At 39.1% G+C, this 25222-nt stretch overlaps 1 protein-coding gene across 2 annotated transcripts in view; it reads right to left on the bottom strand.

Annotated features, from left to right (window-relative positions):
* LOC136828031 (cholesterol transporter ABCA5-like) overlaps nt 1–24753 on the bottom strand; it is a 93101-nt gene extending 68348 nt beyond the window's left edge. Inside the window, exons 1-6 of one of the 2 annotated variants that reach the window (XM_067085695.1) lie at nt 24686–24753; nt 13881–13978; nt 13318–13431; nt 10973–11096; nt 5866–6092; nt 5019–5205 (exon numbers count right to left, since the gene is read on the bottom strand). In XM_067085695.1, coding sequence (XP_066941796.1) covers nt 5019–5205; nt 5866–6092; nt 10973–11096; nt 13318–13415 — 636 coding nt within the window. In that variant the 5' untranslated portion in view covers nt 13416–13431; nt 13881–13978; nt 24686–24753. Of the gene's footprint in view, nt 1–5018; nt 5206–5865; nt 6093–10972; nt 11097–13317; nt 13432–13880; nt 14001–24685 lie in introns of those variants that run through there. The other variant, XM_067085694.1, reaches the window with a different exon arrangement.
* Between the last annotated feature and the right edge of the window lie 469 nt (nt 24754–25222).

Here is a 25222-nt window from a genome sequence, read left to right as displayed (position 1 = left end):
GATCTGCCGAATCCAAGCTGGTTTTCCTTTCATGATAGGAACTGAACTTATACCTCCTTGAATTTGCTGATCCTAGAGTCAGCAGGAATGACTCATCAAAACCGTGTCAATCAATATGCCCAAGTACTTTGCCAGAGACAAAATGAAAGCCATTACTCTACATCCCGGAGCAACTTCACCTTGCAAGACATTAGAATCAACCAATCATTGAGACACAAAGCAGACAGACCACAAGCAACTGGGACCAAGCAGACACTAGAGTGAACACACGTGAATATCCATGGAAGGTCAATGGTCCAAAGCATATGACCTTAAAAAGAAAGACTGTCAAGTCACAAGAAAAGCAAAGGTGCATCAGAGTCCTGACAGATGGGTATCTGGAAATACGCATCCTTCAGGTCCATCAAAAACATGGGGCCACTCTCTCTGATAAGAGCCAACACAGACTCTGGGGTTTCCATCCTGAATGGGGTCCACTAAACAAACCTGTTCTGCAGACAAGAGATCCAGTGACTGACCTCCAGGCCCATGTTGCCTCTTCCACTAGTAAGAGCATACTGTAGAAGCCCGGAGAGTAGTCCATGAGAAGACGTCCTAACCTTCTTACAGAGGGTTGCCTTCCAGGGCTTCTCCATATGTTTATGCCAGTCTTGAGACAGGCAAGGCAAAGAGGAAGGTGCGGAGGAGGAAGAGGATGAGGACAAAATACACTTGTGCTTCTTCAACCTTTTATGATCAAAGACCTCTCTAACATCTCAAGGGATCACCAAGGCTGAAGTTGACGCAGGCATCCATGTAGAGAGAAGAATTTCAACAAGAGCTTCCAAAACAGCAACAGGAACAGCAGGAACAATGGCAGCTTCAGGACTGGTGGTGCCATCCAGAAAGGCTACTGCCAAAGCAGTGGAATTGTCCAAGAACATGCAAACATTGAGTTCTTGGCTGTAGCAAAGCCCTCCAGGAAGGTAATAACAATGGGACAAACCCTTTGTTAACCCAAGAGAAGACCCTAGCCCCTGCAGTAACTGCTTAGTTTTGCTATGAGTACTGGTGCTGAAAAAGGTGAGAACAGATGAAGTGTTGATGAAAGTGGCAAGCACAGCCATCACATTGTCCACAGTGCAAGATGAAGAACACCTAGGTAGGTAACCATACAGTCCTGTGTTCCCTCTTTGGGCCAAGCACGGTGAAAACAGACTGACAACATCCCAGTAGTAGAAGCAGGGGTCAGGGTAGGGGACTACTGTTGAAGGACTGAGGGGGGAAAACATCAATGTAATACACTCAAAAGACACTAACATGGCCTTCGTAGGCTTCTTCTCAAACCAGTAACCTCTCCACTGGGCAGGCAACAGGTACTAAATGCAGTTGAATGTGTACATTTTTGCCATCTGCAACAAAATAGAAAACAAAATTACAGTCACTGTTTGAGGATGATATAAAACCTTCTGCACACCATCATGCCCAAGAACACCTAAGCTATAAGTACTACCTTCTGTACAAGAGAAAACTCAGGCACCATTATTCATACAATAATCATAGCAAAAACCAAAATACAAGCCACAGTCATCAACAGTAAATACACAGGGGTATTTGCTTCAACAGCAGCAGCCATAACCACATTCAAGCAGAGAACAAATATGTTACCAGCAGTGTTGCTAAAAAAAAAAAAAAAAAAAAGTGCCACAGAAAGTCAAGAAAGTGGACGGGTCCACCCAACCCCTCACTCACCTGCTACTAGTGAACTACCTTGTTACCAAGCTTAAATGACCAGACCAGCTTTTGCCAAAGGTATAGCCATTTAAGAGACTTCAAATTTGTATCCGCACAGGAATACTGTAATTAAAGTGGCAAGAAATGCACAATTCCGTATATAAGGTTACTTGTTTGACAAATGTTATTATTATCAGTATTATTATTATTATAAAGCAGTTTACTAAGTATTTGATAAATACAAGCAAAAAAAAAGGGACTCTTAACCCTTAAACCCCTATTGGACGTATCATACGTCGACTAAAATTGTCTGTTGGGTGCCGAGTGGACGTACCATACGTCGACTACAAAAAATTTCAACCTTCGGTCAACTTTGACTCGACCAAAATGGTCGAAAAACGCAATTGTAAGCTAAAACTCTTACATTCTAGTAATATTCAATCATGTACCTTCATTTTGCAACAAATTGGAAGTCTCTAGCACAATATTTCGATTTATGGTGAATTTTTGAAAAAAACTTTTTTCTTACGCAGGGGCGGTAACTCAGCCGAAAATTTCATAAATTCTTTCGTCATTTTGTCGTAATTTTTGCACTGTTCTATATTAGCCATTACATAAAGTTTTATATATGAAAATGTGCACAAATTCACGTACAATACAGCAAAATATAACCCATGGTTGTAGCTTTTATCAGTTTGGAAATATTTTCATATAAACCACGATAACTGCCAAAATTTCAACCTTCGGTCAACTTTGACTCAACCGAAATGGTAAAAAAACGCAACTTTAAGCTAAAACTCTTACGATCTAGTAATATTCAATCATTTACCTTCATTTTGCAACCAATTGAAAGTCTTTAGCACAATATTTCGATTTATGGTGAATTTCTGAAAAAACTTTTTCCTTACGTCCGCACCAGAAATTCTTTCGTCACGTTGTCGTAATGTTAGCACTGTTTTATATTAGTCGTTACATCAAGTTTTATATATGGAAATGTGCGAAATTTCATGTAGAATACAACAGAAAATAACTCATGGTTGTAGCTTTTATCAGTTTTGAAATATTTTCATATAAATCACGATAACTGCCAAAATTTCAAGCTTTTGGTCAACTTTAACTTCGATCGAAATGGTCAAAAACGCAATTATAAGCTAAAACTCTTACATTCTAGTAATATTCAATCATGTACCTTCATTTTGCAACAAACTGGAAGTCTCTAGCACAATATTTCGATTTATGGTGAATTTCTGAAAAAAATTTTTTCCTTACGTCTGCGCCACGTAAACCCGCCGAACATCTCAGAAATTCTTTCGTCATGTTGTCGTAATGTTTGCATCATTTTACGTTAGTCGTTACATAAACTTTTATATATGAAAATGTGCGCAATTTCATGTAGAATACAACAGAAAATAGCTCATGGTTGTAGCTTTTATCAGTTTTGAAATATTTTCACATAAATCACGATAACTGCCAAAATTTCAACCTTCGGTCAACTTTAACTTGACCGAAATGGTAAAAAAACGCAATTGTAAGCTAAAACTCTTACATTCTAGTAATATTCAATCATTTAACTTCATTTTGCAATAAATTGGAAGTCTCTAGCACAATATTTCGATTTATGGTAAATTTTAAAAAAAAACATTTTCCTTACATCTGCGCGGTAACTCGGCCGAATATCTCAGAAATTCTTTCGTCTCGTTGTCGTAATATTTGCACCGCTTTATATTAGTCGTTACATAAAGTGTTATATATGAAAATGTGTGCAATCTCATGTACAATACAACAAAAAATAACTCATGGTTTTAGCTTTTATCGGTTTTGAAATATTTCCATATAAATCACGATAAATAGAAAACATTCGACTTTCAGTCAACTTTAACTCGACCGAAATGGTCGAAAACTGCAATTGTAAGCTAAAACACTTACAGTCTAGTAATATTCAATCAATTAGCTTCATTTTTCAACAAACGGGAAGTCTCTAGCACAATATTTCGATTTATGGTGAATTTTTTGAAAAACATTTTTTACGTCCGGCGTTTAATTCATGCATCATTTTGTGATAATATTTTCTCTGTGTTGCTTTGATCGTTTTAAAATTTGTTATATATCAAAATCATCGCAATTTAGTGTACAATACAAATAAAAAAATTAACTCATTAGCTTTAACCGCTTTTGCTTACAGCGCGATTTGTATACAATTATATACGAGTTTTTTTTTTTTTTGCTGTCATATATTCCAATATTTATATATGATAACGATATTTTTTCGTTTCTGATGGTTGCATACTAAACTTCAGGCAATGAAAAAAATGAGCCAAAAATGAACTCTTAATCTTAAAAACTAAGCGTGCTGTGATTTTTGAAAAAACTTTTTTTTTCCGCTTCGGCGCTAACTCACCGAACGCCGCCAGCATACGTTAGACGTTTTTGTAAATAGGGCTTCGGCGTTAAAGGGTTAAGTCAATGCTTTAAAGTGGGCAGCATCCTTAGCAAACATGAAAATCCATGTTACCCCTTAGTTTTGTAATATCTAGAGCTTTGAGGCTGCCAAAATACCACCTGGATATCTAGGCACTATAAAAACGAAATGAGTAGAAAATGATGTGCATGATGCATAATTCTTTGAAATTCATAGCAGTTGCAGGCGCCAGTTCGCTGCTAAAACTGGAAATTACCAATAACTTTTGACCCAAACCTTCAATCCTAATACTGTAAAGGGCACTGAGGCCATTAACTTTACCAAAAAATTATTACCATTAATTACTGACAAAAACTCTATAAGTTATCAAATATGCAAACCTGAAACCAGCAAAATTTGAGAGTCAAATGTAATAAGTAAGTGGTGGTCACCTCAAAGAATCCATTGATTTCTTTTTCTTCTTACAGATTTAACTCTCGGCTATAAGAACCTGCTGGGCACTAAAGCATAAGTAAAATTTGAAATAGTTGATTGTAGGTTTTTTCAATTTTACTTTAAAAGACAGACTTCTGGAGAATGGATCTTCCCTCACCCTGTTCATGCTAATCGTTAAACATTTTATCAGCACCAATTCCTGAAGACTGCTTATATGATACAAAATATCCATAAAATTTTCTTCATTTTCATATAAATACAATATATCTACCCTTTTCAACTGACCAACAAGTGTCAAACTTGTTTTGATGCTCATCACACCAATTGCTTATAAGATACAGTTTTCACCTACCCATAAATCATTTATAGCAAGTGATAGGTTTCAAAGCTTCTTTCATCACATTTTAAAAAATCACCAAAAAATGCAAAATAATAAAATTGATTTGCTCACCTTTGCCTTATTAAAAAATGGTGTCAACATCAGGGCAAACACAATGGAGGAGCAGCCATACAAAAGGAAGAGCAAAAACAGGAGGAACACGTTGACATGTACAAAGACCCTAGCTAGAGGAAGGATAATTATGCATATCACAGATAAGAGGATCACATAGCCCCCGTATATCGTAAACCATGACAACCTGCGTAAGAGAACAACAGAATATCTAGCATGAATACCATATACAGTATTTGTATTATGTTACATCACATCAATCAATAAGCATTCAATGAATGCCTAGTGCGGTATCTTGATCAATCTATGAGAACCTTTTTCAACAGTAAATATCTACTTTGGAGACTACTTTTAAAAGAAACAAGTAAAATTTATATGCTTAATTTTGGATTTAAAACACTTTTACAATAAGAAAAACTCCTACTGCCTACATACCCATCAGTCATAGAGTGTATCACTTCTTCACAATTAACAAAGTAATTTTTTTTCAAATTTAAAGACAAGGAAGACTTCTCATATTACATAATCTAAATATAAAGTACTAGAACATTTTCAACATAGACTTGAAAAACTAAGGAAATTGCTACATCATAAACTTTTGCAGTACTGCTATTCTGTTGTTAAGGACCCATCTCTGGAAGTTGTGTGAAAGATGAAAAACTAACACCTTTAAGATATTTCTGCATACTTATAAAGGCCAGGAGCATTACGACCACAATAAATATTCATCTATTTCTGGAAACATAATTCATAGTTGTTATGGATCATTAACTTGCAGGCATTAAAATTACTACTACTTAAGACACTGGCAATAACTAAATACTCAGGTTACATGATCTATACTCACCAATAGACAGAATCCCTCAAGCCCATCATTTTCATGCCTTCTTTAATTCTTTTCTCTTTCTCTTCAACAACAAGCATCATCATATATACAATAAACTGTGCCCATGCAAAAACCATGTACAAAGGGACAATACTCCGGAGCACAAAGGTTCCACCTGATGTGAACTCGGCTTTTGGATACAGTTGTAAAGTGACATCTGGCAATGTCATACTCCTGTTTGTAGTTATCTGTAATAAATGAAAGTCTTGCAGTAATTAAAAAAAATTTCTACATATACTGTGCTCATGGTACAACTGAAATAATAAAACAAAATGTTTCCATTTAATTTTGCAGACAAACTTTGAAATCTCGTATAAAAAGTAATTATTCTATCCACCTTAATTCTGAACACAAGACTACTTATTTCCAAAATAACAATTTCATGTAAAATTATGGTAGTCTGTAAGGATTTTTGTCATCAAAAATCAGTTATTTTACATTAGCCTTGAATCCATCCATGCAATCTTCCAGACACTCACTGGAAAAAAATCCACACTTCCCGAGGAGGTAAACTGAGTCACCCACTCTGTGTCTAATGGCTTGCACAAAGCTTACAAGTTGTTTGTTTGTGCATTTTGTTATTTTGATATCATAAGTTTAGTCTTTGCTATTATCTTGTTATTACAGCAAACTACAGCTCTTTCTAATCATGTATATATATTTTCTGATTTGTGTATGAATTCAAGAGTACGATTATCCTTCAAGGCTTTTGGTGATGGAGTTAGAATTATCGTTACTGGTTATGTATCAACATAAGGTGTATGGACCACCTAGGCATAGAGTACAGTAATGCAACTTTATGGAAAGAGTGGAAAAAGACTTACATTTGATGTGTAGTGAGTGTTGGGACCAGGTGTGTACTTAAATAAACTGTAGTAGATGTGAGAACTTATCTTGAATTTTATAGTGTTATTATCCATGTAGAAGACAGTACGTGCTGGCTCTCAAGGCTTCTGATAAAGGAATTGCTTCTTACCTGTGCATGTGTGAAGCTTCTGACCCTTTGCCTCAGCACTATCCTGATATGCTTTGGTACCATCTGACTCTGGCTCTGTGGGTGCCACAGCCCAGCTAACTCAAGTCTATCAAGATGGGTCAACTCAAGAGCTACCTATTCTCTTCTTACATTAGTTGGAACACAGCTTGCATCAGCTCATAGATAATCTGCACGAGAAAACTGATTCCATTTTAAGCTCTGAGGATCACAACACCTCTCTACCTTGCTGTCTGCAATCTCCACCAAATGGACTCACAATCTTTTCTACTTGGATTGAGGTACATGTTGCTCCAACCTTACCCAGTCCTCTCTGTTCTCCCAGCACCAACACAGCTCTATGAGCCACCAACTCTCTCAGAAAGAAATCCTCTGTTCTTAACCTTACATAGATTATGTTAGAGGCATTAATCTAAGCCATGTACAGTAAAACAGTAGCTTGGGTTACTTAAACAAATTAGTTTATAGCAGTTAGTCTGAATGACATGACATTCAAAATTAAATTTCACATAGCCCTCGCAAACAGACCAACAAGGTACAAGCAGTCCCCGGTTAATGGCAGGCTCGGTTAACAGCGATCCAGTTTTACGTCTCTTGTTTAGCGACGAAAATCGCTGATTTCCGCTTATCGGCACCGATAATTGGGTATTGGTGCTGATATATACCTAACAGAGGTGCCAATAACCGAAAATCAGCACTTTTTGGCGCCGATAAGCCCAAAAATCGCCGAAAAAGCGCCGAAAATCGCCGATTTTCAGTTATCATCACACCCTCAGAACAGAACCCCCGCTGATACCCGGGGACAGCCTGTATAAGTAATACAGCCATATCTTCTTCTTTCGACCTATACAGCAGGGTCAGCTGCTCGAGTCAACTTTCTCCATCTATTTCTATTCCTTGCATCTTCTTCCCCAAGTCCCACCTCACCCATATCCCTCCTCACCACATCCATCCATCTGATCTGCTGATGCCCAACACTCCTCCTCATCATTGGCATGTTCTCAGCTCTCTTGATTGGTTCCACCTCCTCAGACGAACTTCACTAGCCTTCTCCTTTACATTACATATACCACACATTCTTCTTATATCTTGACCCTCCAGCAATCCCTCTCACCATCCTCATCTTGGTTCTTTCCAACAGTCCCTCCTCTTTCCTCTTAAGTGCCCAAGCTTCTGCCCCATATAATAGTACGGGCCTGATAACTTTCTTATAAATCTTCATTTTGAGCCTTAATGGCATTTTCTTGTCTAAAAAAATCCAGTTACTTCTCTCCACTTTTGCCATGCTTCTTTCACTCTTTGTCTCACTGCTTTCTCAGTACCTCCCTCCTCTGTTATTATTGATCCCAAGTAGTTAAACTCATCATTCTGTTTTACTGCTGTACCTCTTCCACTTGAATGTTTACTTCTTCATGTACTTCTTTACTGCTAATCATTAGCTCTGTCTTTCCAATGTTCACTTTCAATCCTTTCTTTTCTAGGGCTCCTTTCCACGCTAAAAACCTTTCTTGAAGTTCTTCTTCTGTGTCTGCTATAATGACTAAATCATCAGCAAACATCAGTTCCCACAGTTCTTCGTTGTTCCTTAATTCTGATGTCAAATTGTCTATAATGACGAGGAGCAAGAATGGACTCAAGAGCTGATCCCTGATGGAGGCCAACCTCCAAGGGGAATGCCTTAGTCTCCCCAAATTTTGTCTGTACACTGGTTCTCGCCCCCTCACACATTATCTTCACTAATCTTACCAACTTCTCTGGTACTCCTCTCTTTCTCAAACACAAATAAACTACTCTTCTTGGTACCCTGTCCTACGCCTTTTCAAGGTCCACAAAACACATGTAAGCTTTCCTGTTTCCCTCTAAATACTTCTCTTAGACTTAGTACTGCTATAAAAATAGCATCCACCATGCTCTTTCCTTTCATAAACCCAAACTGCTGCTCATGTATATCTATCAACTCTCTCAACCTTCCTTCTACTATTCTTTCTAGTATCTTGAATACATGCTCCAAAAGCTTTATTCCTCTGTAGTTCCCACAGTTCAACACATCTCCTTTTTGTTTATACAGTTTAATCATCCAACTATCGTTCCAGTCCCTTGGCATTTCCTCTACATCCCAGATCTTAATCAATAGTGTGTGCACCCACTCTTTGCCTAGATTTCCAAATATTTTAATCATTTCTATTGTTACCTCTGACTTTCCTGCAGCTCTATTTACATTTCCTAAATACTTTTCATGTACCTGTGTCAAAGCTAACCTAAATCTTAGAGGGTTTAAGTTAACATAGATATTTAATAAAATATCTTAACAGCTACACACCTGTAGTCAAATTAGCCTGTAATACCGAATATATTTTATATATAAGGGACTACAGACAATTAGTAATAACTAGTTTTCTAATAATTTATGGATTCGGGATTGACTCTAACATAGAAATTGTCACTTCCCTTCTCTGGTCTTTTGCACTAAAAAGACCTGCTCCCGAAAGGCTCCCAATTACTTGGTCCCTGAACAAGGTGCTTACACTTCTATCAACCCCTCAGTTCAATGGACCCAATACAACCACAACTCACATGCTCCAAAAAGCGATCTTCTTGATTGTGTTAGCTTCAGACGCTTGTATTAGTGGACTGGGTTCTCTTGGACGGGGACGATACATCACGCAAACAGCTGACCATCAATGTCCCCTGGTCCATCATTCCTAGCCAAAACTGGGAGTCCTTTAAGAAGGAAATCCCCTATTTCGATAAGAAAACTCAATTTTGCAGACGATAAGAAAACTCAATTTAGCAGACAAGACATTATGCCCCGTTCAAGTACTTAAGGTTTGCCTAGAAGTCCTGGCAACCATCCCAGAGGGTCAATTCTCCTACACCCTAGCACAAACAAACCACTCACTCTACAAGGGCTGAGAATAACTGTAGTGTCTCTCATTAAAAAGGAAAATCTACACTCCTTTCCTAGGTAGCATGATATTAGGAAAGTAAGTACGTCGTTGGCCTTCTACAGAAATGTCTCTTTCGAAGAAGTCTCCAAATGTATGGGGTGGTCATCAGAGACAGTATTTTTAAAACATTACTGCCATGAGCTCGAACAAATTCGACTATACTGGGTGTCAGTAGGTGGCATGGTTAGTCCTAACCACATAGGCACTACAGCGGAAAACCAGGGGTCTTATTGACGGGGAGTATGCTAACTGCCGCTGGGAGAAGAGCGACAGTGCTGCAACCAAACCCAGCATGCTTAGGTAAGCCATGTAGAACTACATCCTAAAACATACGTTTGTGTATGGTTTCTTGTTCTTTGGTACCAAAATCTGAGGAGTGTTTGGAATAAAGAATGGGGCTTGAAACTTGTGGCTTGTCCTTGGACCAGAAATGTTTTTTCTTTGGGGTGTTGGGATTAAAAATTGAGAGGTTAAGCCTTTTCGTCACCTGTCAATTTCTTTGTAAAGCTCCTTGAGGACGCTATAAAAAAACAGGTTTTGAAATAGGGAAAACCTATTTTTGGTTGTTGCTGTTGAGTCCTCAAAACCCTCCCATTTCCCTGACAAAAAGGCATGGGATTTGACGTTCCTAGCAGGTTTTGGCGATGGAAGAACCTGGGTATACAGTCTCGCTGTAAGATTTAGGAAAGTGGCCCCCTTATCTTTGAGTCCATTACATACTCTATCATGTGTTATAGTGTTTATCACTATGACAAAATACCCGGCCATGAGACCAGCTAAAAGAGAATTCTTTGATATTAGTTTGGTCACCATGGAGCTCTGGTAGACCATGGAAGGGTAACTCCTTGAGGACTCAACAGCAACTACCAAAAATAGGTTTTTCCTACATCAAAACCTGCTTTTTATTTTTCTTATTACAGTATTTGGAGAGTTTGGATGATCTGCACAGATGCATAAAAGGCTAAGGTAAAGTAATAGATATGTACTAGATACTGTACTGTAAGTTATAAACAGATGTGAATTAGCAAAATTTGACAGTCTCATTCAAAAAGTCCTATACAGATTGATGACTTTGTTTCCTCAGTTAATAGCTGATAAGCTACTTAACAAAAATTAATAATGGTACCTGAATCAAAGCAGTGTCAATTAGACTCTGAATAACAGCGAAGCTTGAGGTAAAATAAGAATTTGCAGGACAGTCATAGGAACTCAGACCATCAGTCTTCCTGCAATCCCGGCCAGCACCATACCTGTAAGAATTTTAAATACTAAAATAATTCTTGTACTGTTTTCCAGAAAAAAGACCAATTACAAAAAAATTCAGCCACTTACCAGGTCGAAGAAATTTTGACTATTTTCTAAGAATGACACCATGCAAATAGAGGCACATGTGGATAAAATCAGCCATAGGGGCTAAGAGGTGGTCATTCCTAATCTGTATTTCTAAAACATACTTTTAAAAGTTTTGTATCACATTTAATAGCACTGATAGTTATGCATCAAGCACAAAGGAACTGTGATAGACTGTCTATTTCTAAAGTTGAACTAAGTTAAGTATATCTTAGTTTTACCAGACCACTGAGCTGATTAAATAAGTTTCCCAGGGCTGGCCCGGCGATTAGACTTATTTTACGTGGCCAAGAACCACCAGTTACTTGTTGAACGGGACCTACAGCTTATTGTAGGAATCCCAATCATTAATATAGCTTAAGAAATGAATTCTCATCACCAGAAATAAATTCCTCTAACTTCATCACTGGTCGAGGAAACGAACTGCCACCGAATGAAAGTCTGAAGCTCAACTGACTCGGCCAACAAAGGGCTTCTAAAGTTGAACTAATGCAGCTGATAGGACATAGAATATAAACAAAATCAGAATACTGTAGGGCAAGAATTCTTGCTACTTCCCCAAGGATGAATGGAAAAAAATTATCCCAAAGGCCATGAAGTCACATGAACTAACACTAACTCCAGGCAAAGAATGTCTGGCCAAAAAGATAAAAACTGTCACAGCAGAGCCTTTGCCATGCAAGGTTATGAAGAAAATGTTCTGGTTTCCATGCTTAAGAGAGGAAAGCCAAGTCTCCCCTCCCAAAGAAGGAAAACCAGTACCCATAACAACCCAAATATTGCCAAGTTTCCCAGATCCTCCAGCAGGGGGTGGGAGCCAAGCCATCAAAAACAAGGGAGGGTAAAGCACATGAATGTTTACTCCCGATGGTTAGTAGGGAAAGAGAATGAGTCACAAGGATGGCAAAAAAATAATAGTGATGTACTATACCTCTGCAAACTGACCCTTAGTAACAGAGTCCTCAGAGGAAACTAAATAAAGCACGTTCACTAACCCCATACCATGAATTCTCCAACAAATCAAAACCAAGTGAAGATCTATCCCAGGTCAATTGTATACAAAACTGGTAAAGAAGAAAGAACAAGAAGTTCTACAGCGCTAGATTCCTCTTCAAAAGTGGGGATGAAAATCTAACAAGGAGAGGCATCCAATTTTCAACTAAAGAAACAACTTACACAACGAGAAATACCTAAACACAAGCAAGGGTTTGAATTCCCATATAAATAGATATTTACAATACCGTATTGTAATTTTATGTTACAAAAGAAGTCCAACTCATGAAGGATAAAAGAAATTTAGAAAAATCAAGAAACAGAGAGGGATGGAAAGACTACTGTATCATGAACCTTATTACCTGGGACAAAACAATCATCTTACTGCGTCAAAACATGAACTAAAAAATTATATGAAACTTTCTTGCTTACAATGTAGTTAAGTTACCAACACCTAAAAACATAAAGCTAATCAATAATTTACACTGTATAAACAAACGAAGTACTAATATTTACCGCATAACAAATGCTAAACCTACAAAGCTCATATTAACTATAAGGTACAAAAGCCCAAAACAAAAATGTTTACATGCAAAACTACTCCACCTGGCCATGAAAGCTTTGATACTTAGAACCTTTAACAATTTGTGGTTTTGTGACACACTTAAACAATCACATCACTTCTTTCAAACAATGTGTACTATGGCACTGCCAAAGCAACACCTTCACACCTTTAACACTATAAAAGAACAAAATCACCACACTAATCTGTGCTGAATACCCACCAGTGAAGAAAATTTAAAAATTAGATGAAAGAAAAGAATACAGTAACAAAAATTTGCTCAAACGGCTCCACTCAACAACTGGGATTTTTATCTGAGAAAAGAAATAAGCTTTCAGGTATCCATAGCATTTCAGGCACAAAGCTGACAAAGTCTAAGGTTTACTCTTTGTATGAGAATTAATTCTTTGCAGTGTACTGCACACAATACATGTACATCACATCTACTGTGAACAGTACACAATACATGTACATTATTTATGCACCTAGTTCTTCACATTCTACAGAAGTTCCTATTAAGATACCTACCAAGTTCATAAAGTAATAAACATACAAATACTGCTTACTTTTGAGAAGGTGGCACCAAATATCGCATGGGATTTAGGCGTAATGTGTAATTCATATCTGCAAACACATCCTCACTAAATATGACGGCAAACTGCATGACAGATTTATTTGACCTGTAATTAAATAATGCCTTACTTAAATATTTATAAAAATTACTGCTTTCAAGCATAGTATACAGTACACAAAGTACGTTACTTTAAGAATGCTAAGGTACAATGACCTTTGAGATTCATAAACCTGGGAAGAAAGTAAGACTCATCTTGTTAATTACTAAATACTTAACATGAACTGTAAATCTCTCCAAACAAATGCAAAATTGTATGTAAATTTCAATCGAGTGCAATCCAAGAACAATATGTAATTTTATATGTTAAACAGTGATAAAACCAGATAAATTAGCTACTGATTAAACAGACTTAATGGCAAAATAAAATTCTCAAAAGGTACATATATCCCACTGCAAGATGACATTCATAATACATTCAGAACTACCATCAATAAATGCATGAATTGGCTGGAAAGATATTACAATCACTTGGCCAGAATTACCACATGTACTTACTCGAACTGCTCTAGAATGGCATCCTCCGTCTCATAAAATACACTTTCAATTTTGATCCCATCTGCCAGCTTCTTAACAGTATCTATCACTTCTTTAACCTGAAAAAAGTATTACTATTTTTATTGCTGTACTATTATTATTGTTGTTATCATGGAGACCTGCTCTGAGACACTAGTGTTGAAAATAGTAGCTGTTCCTACAGCCTTTAATTTGTACAGAGTCTTTTCCACATGTATCATAACCTTCAGCTTATACTTGTTACATCAAGTTTCCTCAAGTCATGTGACAACTTTCTACTGTCGTAGTTTTATTTACAGTGATGTTTTGACCAGTGCTCTGGTGCCCATCGATCGACAGTTATAAAAAGTGAATGAATTAAGATACAGTACATATTACACAGGTATACTTAGCAGAGGGGTGGTTTATAATTAGTACGTCAACTGGTGGGCTTAATTTTGATTGGTCACAGGTTGATGCTGCTTGATAAGCCAACTAGCTACATGCTGATGAGAAGAGGGTAGTAAGATGCATAGAGAAGACAATGCAAATTAAATTCTTTTGAAACAGCTGCTATTATTATTATTATTAATTATTATTATTATTATTATTATTATTATTAATAGTAGCACACCGAGGCAACGGACCGTGGTTTATCATACTTCTGGATACATTGGTGTGAAATGGCAATATCAATTTGAGGGCTTTTGCCGCCGGATTGAGCGCCAAAGGAATGCTGGGAGTTTGAGTGAGGGAGAAAGAGCATCACTCAGCCATGAATACGTGTTTACGATTTGCTTACAGTACACTGTAATTTCACTTGACAATACTGTACTGTATACTGTCCTGCAGTTTATATTAACCTGTTATGTGTCCTTTATGAGAGACGTCGCCATTCTCGTATTATCACATTTTCTAGGTCACAGAGCGGTCTATGCTAATTTTTATGCTTTTTTATGTGTTCTTTTTTACATTGATATTGATTTTTATATGTATATATTAGGATAATAAATAATGTACAATAAGATAAGATAAAAGAATTTATTTTCCATTTTTATATCTTAAGGATTGTAAGCATGAAATATAAAAGGGAAAAAAATTATTCTTTCGAATGCCATTCCCAGAAACAGAGAGCCAGTAGATTAATGAATTGTTTCATTTCATTTTCATTTGTGTCATACCATATTAGTGTGAAACTTTCTACTGTTCGTTACTGCCACAACGTGCTCCATGACTTTGTCATGAAAAAAACTTCTAAAAAAAAAACTCCACAGGGTTTTCCTTATCCTGAACACTAAATTCCACACCTTTGGGTGAACAAAAAGTAAAGGGAACTCCATGGGGTTTCCCTTATCCTGATCAAAAAGTTCATGGAATCTGCAGCAGAGAGAGAGAGAGAGAGAGAGAGAGAGAGAGAGAGAGAGAGAGAGAGAGAGAGAGAGAGAGAGAGAGAGAGAGAGAGAGAGAGAATTTTTGTGCAACAATGGAAAAGGCGCCATCATTTCCTTTCAATGTAGTCATCATCATTCTCTGCAACAAGCAATGATAATATCTCTTCAGGCAAAAGATTTTTCTTTTGCTTTAGATCGCTCATTATGGGGGATGAATGGAATCAAACAAAAAAAATCAGTTGTTTATCAATGAATGCCACAAGTGTAGAGGTAGGTGGAGGTCACTATCCTCTTGTCAGACTGTCTTTCCCTTACAAAAAAAGTTGCCATTTACCACTAATTTAGCTCATGGTGCTACCAACTGACATTCCTACAATTTGTATAAGAAGGAAGAGCATTTTGGACCAAATTCAGAATTTCAGTAGCACACCTCTTTGAAAGAGGTATGAAGTGTTACTCCATTGAAGGCGTCGTGATATGGGATGCGGCTGACCGAGGTGTGCTGCCGTTGGTGACGCTTAACAGGTTAATAATAAGGCTTTTATCTTACTTTCAAAGTACTGTTTGTTTATATAAATGTTATTTTCATAATAAAATAAATTTTTGAACATACCTGGTAGTTATATATATAGCTTAAGTCCCTGACGCCACGGCAAATTCAAACTGCGGCAATCGCGATCGGTAGTCAGGTGAACCACCTGTGCCCTCTACCCAGGTACCTGGAACCATTCCAACTATTCCTCAGATCTTCCATGCCCCTAGTCTCTAGAGGGGAGGAGGGTGGAATATAATTATATATAACTACCAGGTAAGTATGTTCAAAAATTTATTTTATTATGAAAATAGCATTTTTAAACATCTAACTTACCTGGTAGTTATATATATTGATTGACACCTTTGGTGGAGGGTCAGAGACAGCCAACATCGTTGGAATTATAATTAAAGCTGCAAAACAACTTAAGGTTCCTACCTGATTAAGGAAGCTGACTTCAATATTTCTCATTATGTCTGCATTCCTTAAGAGATCCAGCGATCCACCCAGGGGGCTGAAAAATCTCTAGGAGCTGTCAACCGGTGTATAACCTCTATGTGACTAGACAACTCTCAATACCGGGGCGCTCCAAACTACCAAGGAACAAATGACCCATTTGACAATGGAAGATTGTGGAAGACTGCATTCAATTCACAAACAACCATAAAATTTCAACCATTCCAAGGCAAGAACAAAAGGTATTGTTTTTATGGAATTGGATTACAAGTTGAGTTCAATGAACTTCGCCCTCATTATGTCTGCATTCCTTAAGAGGATCAGCGATCCACCCAGGGGCTGAAAACCTCAGGAGCTGTCAACCAGTGTATAACCTCTATGTGACAGACAAATCTCAATACCCTAGTTCCAGGCGTCACCATGAACAAAATGATCATCAATGAATGATTGTGAAGATCATGTCAGTCTTCACAAACAACCATAAAAAAATTCTCAACCATCCCAGAGTAAGAAAAAGGGTATTGGTTTATGGGATTGTTAGGGCATTCACCCTCCACTCATTATGTAGATTCCTAAAGGACCCAGCGTCCACCCAGGGGCTGAAAATCTTTGGGTTCTTTTAACAGTGAGAACCTAAATATGTGACTTGTTTCTCCAGAAGGTCGTGTCCAAGATACTCTCCTGGGACCTGTTCTGTTTAAGACTGCGTCCAGAGGTTGCAACAACCCTGAACTCGTCAATTTACTTTCAGAAAAAGGGTATGTCCAAATTGTACCTTTCCCTCTCCCAGCTTACTTATCAACTGCCTGATAAAATAAGACAGAGCATTCTTCGACAAAGTCAGGAGCTTTTTTAGATAGTGAGAGGCAAAAGCCCTTCTTGACTTCCTTCTTAAGGTCCTTTGTCCTCCAAGATAGTGCCTTAGACCCCTCTGTTTAATAGCACTTTCTCTCTCTTTCTCCTGAATGTCCGTTGGATTACGAATCTTGTAGTCTTCTGTGTCAGGGTTGTATGAGTATTCATTTTTCTGATAATCCTAAACAGAGCATTGCCTTGTCTTGTCTAAAGTCCATACAGAGAGAGCATGTGATCTGGAGCACTAAAGCTCTTTTGAATTCTTCTAAGTCCTTTGTCCAAGAAAGAGTTTCTTAGAGCCCTCTTAATAAACTCTCTCTCCCTCCCCTGTTATGTCCATTAGGTTCAGGAATCTCAACGTTCTAGGTTCCATGCTGGTGATTCTTTTACTCTCAGTTAGCAGTTTCAGATTGCCTAGGTCCTGGCTAAAAACTTATTGTTTTATAGGTTCAAGTTTTTTTCGTATGTCTATAAACTGCTGCCATCATGCTCCTAGAGGTCCTTAATGGTCCTGAGGTAGGAAAATTAAACCCCAGACCACTCCCAGGTTCCATGCTGCGAGTTCTCAGTACACAATTTGAGTTACAGAAATACTGGAAGAGGACACATGGTTGCTCTTGTACCATCCTCTAAATATCTCCCACTCTGGATTGGCATACCCTCATGGTGGATGACCCTCCTTACTCTTCTATAGCACCAGCCGCCTCTTCTGAAAAAAAAAAAAAACCTGTAGCTCTTGTAAGTTTTTTGATAGTCTGAAGCAGTTACTAGTAGCGCTTGGGGGTTTTGGTGATATCTTTCCAAGTGAGGTTGTTTGAGTAGATCTACTCTCTGAGGTAGGCTCCTTGGGATGTCCACTATCCATTCCAGTACCTCTGGGAAACAATCTTTGTCGTTTAGTAAGGGGGCACAATGATCAATCTGGTCCCTCATGTGAAACAAATGTTTTGCAGTACCCTGTGTATTATCTTGAAAGAGGAAATGCATACTGTCCAAGCTGGACCAGTCCACCAGGAACACGTCTATGTATATAGCCCCGGATCTGGTACTGGAGAACAGTAAGTTTCCAGCCTCTTCGTTTGCGCTGTGGCGAAAGATTTATGCAAGGACGTCCCCAAAGTCACCACATGACTGCACAGTCCTGATGTCTTTCTGTTGAGAGGACTTGATTTCCTGCTCAGAATGTTCCGCCTCACATTTTTCCCCCTTGGATAGAGCCGGTTACTAGTTTGACATTCTTCTCTTTTGCCCAAAGAAGAGGTTCTCTTGTTGTCTCGTATAGAGACCTGGAGGAGTGCCCCTTTGTTTGCTGATGTAGGCCAACGCTGCCGTGTTGTCGGTGTTGACCTGCACCTCTCTGTTCTCCACTGTTTTCGAACTCCTGAGAGCTAGAAAGGATTGCAGTTAGTTCCTTCTAATGATGTTTAACTTCTCCTGCTCTCTGGTCCAGGAGCCTGAGATTTTTATTTCCCTCGTGTTGCTCCCCATACTGAGTCCGACGTGTCGGATAACAACACTAGGTCTGCCCCCTCTAATATAGAGAAGGGACCTCCTGAAGCTTGACGGGTCGTTCCACCACTGTAAATACGATTATTGGTTCAAAAATGAGGATGCACTTGGTCTCCAGTTCTATTTCCTTGTCCCAGTTCTGATTTAGATGAAACTGTAACGGGTATAGAATTAACCTCCCTAAGGAGACAAACTGCTCCAGCGAGGAAAGGGTCCCCAGCAGACCATTCTATTCTTCAAGCATGACATGTCTGTTATAAAGTTCTGAAATTTTCTTAAGGCTTGTCCCTCCCTGCAATAAACGGAAAAGCCCGAAAATCCTGACTTGAATCTTCATCCTAAGGTATAGAAACTTTTGGAATGGGGATCAGCTGAGATTTCTATCTGTTTATCAGTAGACCTAATTCCTTCTATATACCTTGTGGTCTGAGATCGGCAGAGTGTGAAGCCAGTGCCAGTCGTCTAAGTACAAGGAGATTCTGATGTTTCCGAGAAAAACCCGCTAACTTGCAATCATCCTTGTCTTGGACACTTGCCAATGCATCTTAAGCCCTGAGCTACCTCCGTCTTGGCTGAAGCCTGGCGTCCTGATTCCAATGCCTTGACGCTTGACGTCTTGGGTTCATTGACGCTGTCGCCATGATGTTTCACTCCTAGATGCTTGATCGCCACTGCATCCAGCGTCTAGAGTTTTATTCACTATGTTCAGCGCCTTAAACTTCTGGGCGTCTAGAAGCTTTAGTTGGACGTCTAATTATCCTTCTTCTCTTGCCTGGTTGTTACGCTTGCACCAGGAAGACAAAGTCTGCTGCATATTTTGTAGTAAAGATAGCTATATGCGGGGCTTCCTGCTGTTGGGGACAGGTTGGGGAAGCCTCAACTACGGCAATTATTTCCTCCTCATCGTCAATAATGGATCGTGGAGAGGTTCAGCAGACGAGTACCAATCCTAAGGAGGAAGAGGAGGATGTGCTTGGAAGGCAGCACAGCATCGCCACGCTCTTGCAGCCTGGTATCCTGACTGAACAGAACTGTCTACGCTTGTTCTTAGTAGGAGAGCTACCCTTGGGGCTGGAAGGGAAGAGCTCCGGCTGCTCCAGTGGCTACAACCTGGAGTCTATGAAGTTTTATCATGACGTCCTCAATATTGGGTAACTTGCTCTTGAGAGGTCTGGCTCCAGAGCCAGACGTCATCCCGTCTGCTTAGGCTGAAAAAAGAGAGACCGAAACTGGAAAACCTTTCCTGTGGACGAACTTCAGAAAATTCTTGGAGTTCGGGTGCATGGGGATGTAAAAATACTTCATCCTGAGGTCCAGTGAGGCATCCAGTCATGCTGTCTGACCGCTGCTAGAACAGATTTTGTCGCTTTCCATAGCGACCTTTGTTTATTGCACACAAAAGTTGAGTGCAATCCACCCTAGCAATCGGTCTCTAAACCCCAAGCATTTGGGGATCAGGAATAACCGAATGTAGAATCCTGGGGAATTCGATCCTGAACTCTGTCTGGTCTCTTTTTGCAACATCATAGACACTTGTTGCTATAAAACCTTTGCCTTTGTTCTGTTGTTGCATTTGGCAGAAAGGTCGAATTGTCTTGTTAGTAGAGGGGGCCTCCTCAGGCTGGACAGTCTGGCTCCTACCGCAGTCTGCAGGAGAAGAAAGGCAGGTCCTCTTTCTTCCCTGTGTAGAGCCTCTTCTGAATTTGCCATTCATCTACCCGCCCTAGAGGAACCCCTATTGGAGGGCCGATCACGAAAGAGCTGGGATACCTGAAACACAGGAACCTCAGCCTTAACTCTTTTTAAGCGATGAAAGCCGTTGGTAGGACTTTTCTTGCTGTTTTAGATATTAAAATCTTACGGTTTTCTGGGCCAAGATGAAAAGTCCTCTTCTACCAAATCTTGAGAGAAGAGGTGCAGTTGAAAATTGAAACTATCTCTGATTTTATCCATGACGACATCAGATATATGAGTCAGGAAAGGCAAAGATGGGTTGAATTTCTTCCAGGATTCCTTCCTAGAAAGATGCAAATTCGTTGGAACTATCTCAATCCTTATCCATATCGACCAACAGATATATGAGTTCTTGACACTGTCAGAAGAGTGAATAAGATTCGAGAAGGTTCCTGGGAAGGGGCAGGTATTTCGAGGCCAAACGATTCTCCAGTTTGATACTAAAAACTAGACCTTGAGCTAGTTTGGTTGGAGGAAAAACAAATGCTGTCTTTCATTGTTTCTCCTTTGAAAGTATCCATTCTTCATAAATGTTGCCCTCTTAGACGCTCTTCACAAGAGTAAATTCTGAAGGCAGGGAATGAGGAGTCAGGATAAAATTTCTATCTGGAAAAATTTCCGAAAATAGCTTCATAAGCCTTTTCAAGTCTGATGAAAGCTGATGGCCTTTTATATTGTCTTCGTCAGAAATCTCTACAATAGGATTCACAAGAGAGAATGCGAGATATTATCATTCTCTTTTCCGATTTTCCGAAGACGGAAGTAAGCGACGTCTTTCAAAATATCATCTTGACGCCTGGCGTCCAGTCTCTGGCCCTGGCGTGTTGGCATCCATTTTCTTGACGCCTTGGCGTACAGCTTAATGACGCCCACATCCTGGTCTTGACACTTGGCGTCCTGGCGCCCAGCTTCTCGCCTGGCGTCCCGTCCAGCTTCTTGACGCTCGACATCCTGACGCCCAGCTTCTCGGGACGTCCTGGCGTCCAACCTCGCGACGCTGGCGTCCTGGAGTCAAGCTTCTTGACGTCCTGGCGTCCAGCTTCACGCCTGGCGTCCTGGCGTCCAGCCCTCACGCCCCCTGGCGCTCCAACTTCCCGACGCCCTGGCGTCCAGCCTCCGACGCTGATGTCCTGGCGTCCAGCTTCGGCGCCGACGCCCTGGCGTCCAGCTTCTCGGACGCCCGACGTCCTGGCGTCCAGATGACTGGCGCCCGGCGCCTGACTTCCCTCCTGGCCTCCTGGCGCTCAGACTTAACTTCGCTGTCCTGCCAAACCTAGAGGTTACTTGAGAACTGGCCGCCTTCAGCGAGTTATCGGGTCAAAGCTTCTCCGGTGACGTACAGCAACTGGTGATGAAAAACACTTTAACCTCGCCTTTCCTATGGCGAGGTGAGCGTCCTGGGAAATGTCAACAGGTACGCTGAGGGGACACTGCCGGTAGCTAAAGCCTCTTGCCTCCCTTCGCCTGTCGACTTTCCTTCTCACAGGGGTTGGTGAGCTTGGAAGAGGTCTAGACTAGGAGCACAACAGGACCCGAGCGGTCGACCCTCCACTGCACTTGCACTAACAACATATTAACACTTGTATTTTTAGATCTCTTATTATCGATCACATATTATCCCTGTCTTCTGAGGATTTTACCTGTGAGCCAGGGGTCTGAATGGCAGCCAACAAATCATTAAGTGTTGGGTCCTTACCTGTTTCAGTAGGGGGTTCAGAGACTACCACTACGGAGAAGGATCAATAGGATAGTTAGCAAGGGGAAAAGAATGAACTATTCCTGGTTATATCAAGAAGAGTGAGAAACAGTACTTTGGCTCTTCTGAGCCGGTCTTCCATTCCCATTCTTCAGACATACTGAGTGGGGATCCAAGAGACTTTAGTGCCGCTTTGCATCCCCACACACATTTTCACACTTGATGAAGTCAGATATGTTATAAGAAAATCCAAAAGCGAACAAGCGAAAGCCAAGCCAAAGTGTACTTCACCAAAATAAGTTGCGAAACACAGGCTACGAGCGAAATTCCATCGATGTTACCGACACAGCGACAGGGAAGATCTGAGGAATAGTTGGAATGGTTCCAGGTACCTGGGTAGAGGCGACAGGTGGTTCACCTGACTACCGATCGCGATTGCCGCGAAGTTTTGAAATTCTGCCGACGTCAGGGGACTTGAGCTATATATATAACTACCAGGAAGTTAGATGTTTAAAAACATACTTTATAAAAATCTAACTTCCCTGGTAACGTTCAATACTATGAGAAAAACAACTAACTTGGATTGGTTGTCAGCACTTCGTTGACATTATATTTAAAGTTGCATTAAATAACTTTAGGATATCTGCTGTTTTAAGGAATGTTAGTATTTTAAAATTTAAATCATTGTTGTCATAAGCACTTTAAGGTGATCCAGTATACCCAGGGGGCTGAACAGTTTTAAGAGCTGTAATGTAAGATGACTGGGCATTTTGGGATGAGGGTCTGGGATTTATTTTTGTTGAAATATTAAAACTTTTATCCTGATGATTGTGGAAGACTGTATATTTTTCACAAACACTATTAAATTAGGTAATTCCAACTGTTAAAATAAGTTTTATGGAAAAATTATAAATTCACGTATATATAACAACAATATACTGTATTGGAAGTTTCCAGCTTTCAAACCAGGCTGAAAATTTGGGCTGCTTTAATCCGGTATAACTCTGGTGAGCTACTGTATTATTATTATTATTATTATTATTAACATTATAAAATTTCAGGCAGTCCCAAGAAATCAAAAGGTATTGTTTTAACAATGTGATGATAAGAAAATCGCAATAACCGAAAATCATTATTTTCTGCATTCCTAAACATCCAGCAATAACCCAGAGACTGAAAAATCTGCTAGGCTGTATCAACCGCCATAACCCAATTATGTGACTAGACTCAAATTACCAATTTCTGTCACTAGACAAGAACCATAAAACCAGATGCGAAACCGTGACTGCCAACCATAAAAATTATTATCCCAAAGTAAGAAAAAAAGGGTATTGGCTTAGGGATTGTACAGGGTAGTTACGCTCAGTCCCACTAGTTCTAAAACCCAAATGATTTGTTCGGGATAATTGTTTGATAATTTTAAACAGCTGAAGGTAAGAATACAGACTTATGAATAGCCAGGTCGTATCTTAGATACTTTGATAAATTTCTGTTACCTTGAAGAGGTTGCTACTTGCCCTGAACTCAGGTTACTTGAGAGGGAATCTATGAAAGAAACCTTCAATGAGCTTATCAACATGGATAAAACTTAAGACAGTGCATAATACCGAAACTCTGAATAGAGAGCTTTTTGACTGAGCACCAAAGCCCTTAGAGAATTTATTCTTAAGGTTTGTCCTAGGAAGATATTAGAAAATAACTGGAATATGACTTTCTCTGCCAGATGGTAGTAATGTCCGTTAGATTTGGAAAATAACGTCTCACACATTGAGATCATTCGAAAATGTGAAAAGAGGGGAGGAGGAAATCTTGATCGGCATAGCATGAGATATGGTAGTAGTAAGATGACAATTTGCAGGAGGGACCAGGAGATCACAGAACAAGGGCACAGATGAAGACCCACACCAAATGAAAACTCAGGCAAAAATTGCACATGACACTAGACAGTTGAGAGAGCCATGCTAATGAGTTCTGATATTTAGAGCAAGAATTGACTAGGTCCTGGAGATTCCTTATTGATAAGAATTTGAAGCTGTGGACTGTTGAAATTTTGCAAGGGGTTTGTAACAAAGAAGAGCATCTTTCTCCTTCCTACAGATTCTATGTTTCATGGAAGATCTTCTTATAAATAAGGAAGCTGCAAAGAAATGTAGGGCCTAGCAGCAGAAAAATTCAGATCTAACACACTGGAACAAGTTGGGCAGATTATACAAAGGAAAACTAAGACAGCATATCATATACAGCACATGCAAATATTCCTTGGAAAACATATACAGTATAGTACTTTAATGATTGTAATAACAAGTATCTGATTGACGTATTATTATAAAATAATTTAAAGACAGAAAAAACACATTTTTAGACTCATAACTCAGGTTATTCTAACAGATGAAAATGACAGCTTTATAAAGTTACAGAGGTTGAACAGCTAAACAGAAAGAGACTGAAAGAACAGATAAACAAATTTTTTGCAGTACCAATACATCTTGAAAGAGGGCATGCTACAAAGAACTATTAGCATCATTTACAGTGTGCCACACAAGTCACACTATACGTGGTAACCATCCTAAGGGGGTCTGCTTATAAATAATGCAGCCTTTGCCCCAAAGTAAATAAGGACACTAATGCCTGTAGCCCATTATTTGAGGTAACATGTAGAATGTTCATGATTATTCAATCTAAAAAATGCTGTTTTTTGTTGCTGACATTCTCAAAATTTTTCAAATGTCGTGTCTGGGATAAATAAACGAAATAATGCCAAAACTAAGATGAAATACAGTGGCATTACAAACTCCTGCAATGAAAAAAGGTATTCATAAAAAAAGTACTTTAAAGCAGTTCAGGCACAATATTTTAAATGATTATCACATTAACTTAACCACACATTATGTTCCACCTTGTACAGCACCAATCACATATCAAACTAAAAATACTTAGGTACGTGCAATACATAAAATCCATGCATTAATTTGGGAACTGCAATACTGTAGAAATTAAATTGTGTTTCTTAATATTGACTATTTAGCAATACAAGACAGGGATACTGTACAGAAATGTCAATTCCAATGTATTCAGCAACGTTATCACAAGTCTTAAAAATGTAAACAAATGGTAAAATACAAGTACAGAGCAAAAGTACTACAGCTAACAAACCAAACTGAAGGAAAAAGAT

This window comes from Macrobrachium rosenbergii, chromosome 42 (genome assembly GCF_040412425.1).
Source record: "Macrobrachium rosenbergii isolate ZJJX-2024 chromosome 42, ASM4041242v1, whole genome shotgun sequence".
NCBI classification, from domain to species: domain Eukaryota; kingdom Metazoa; phylum Arthropoda; class Malacostraca; order Decapoda; family Palaemonidae; genus Macrobrachium; species Macrobrachium rosenbergii.
This window is presented reverse-complemented; position numbering and strand designations above follow the sequence as displayed.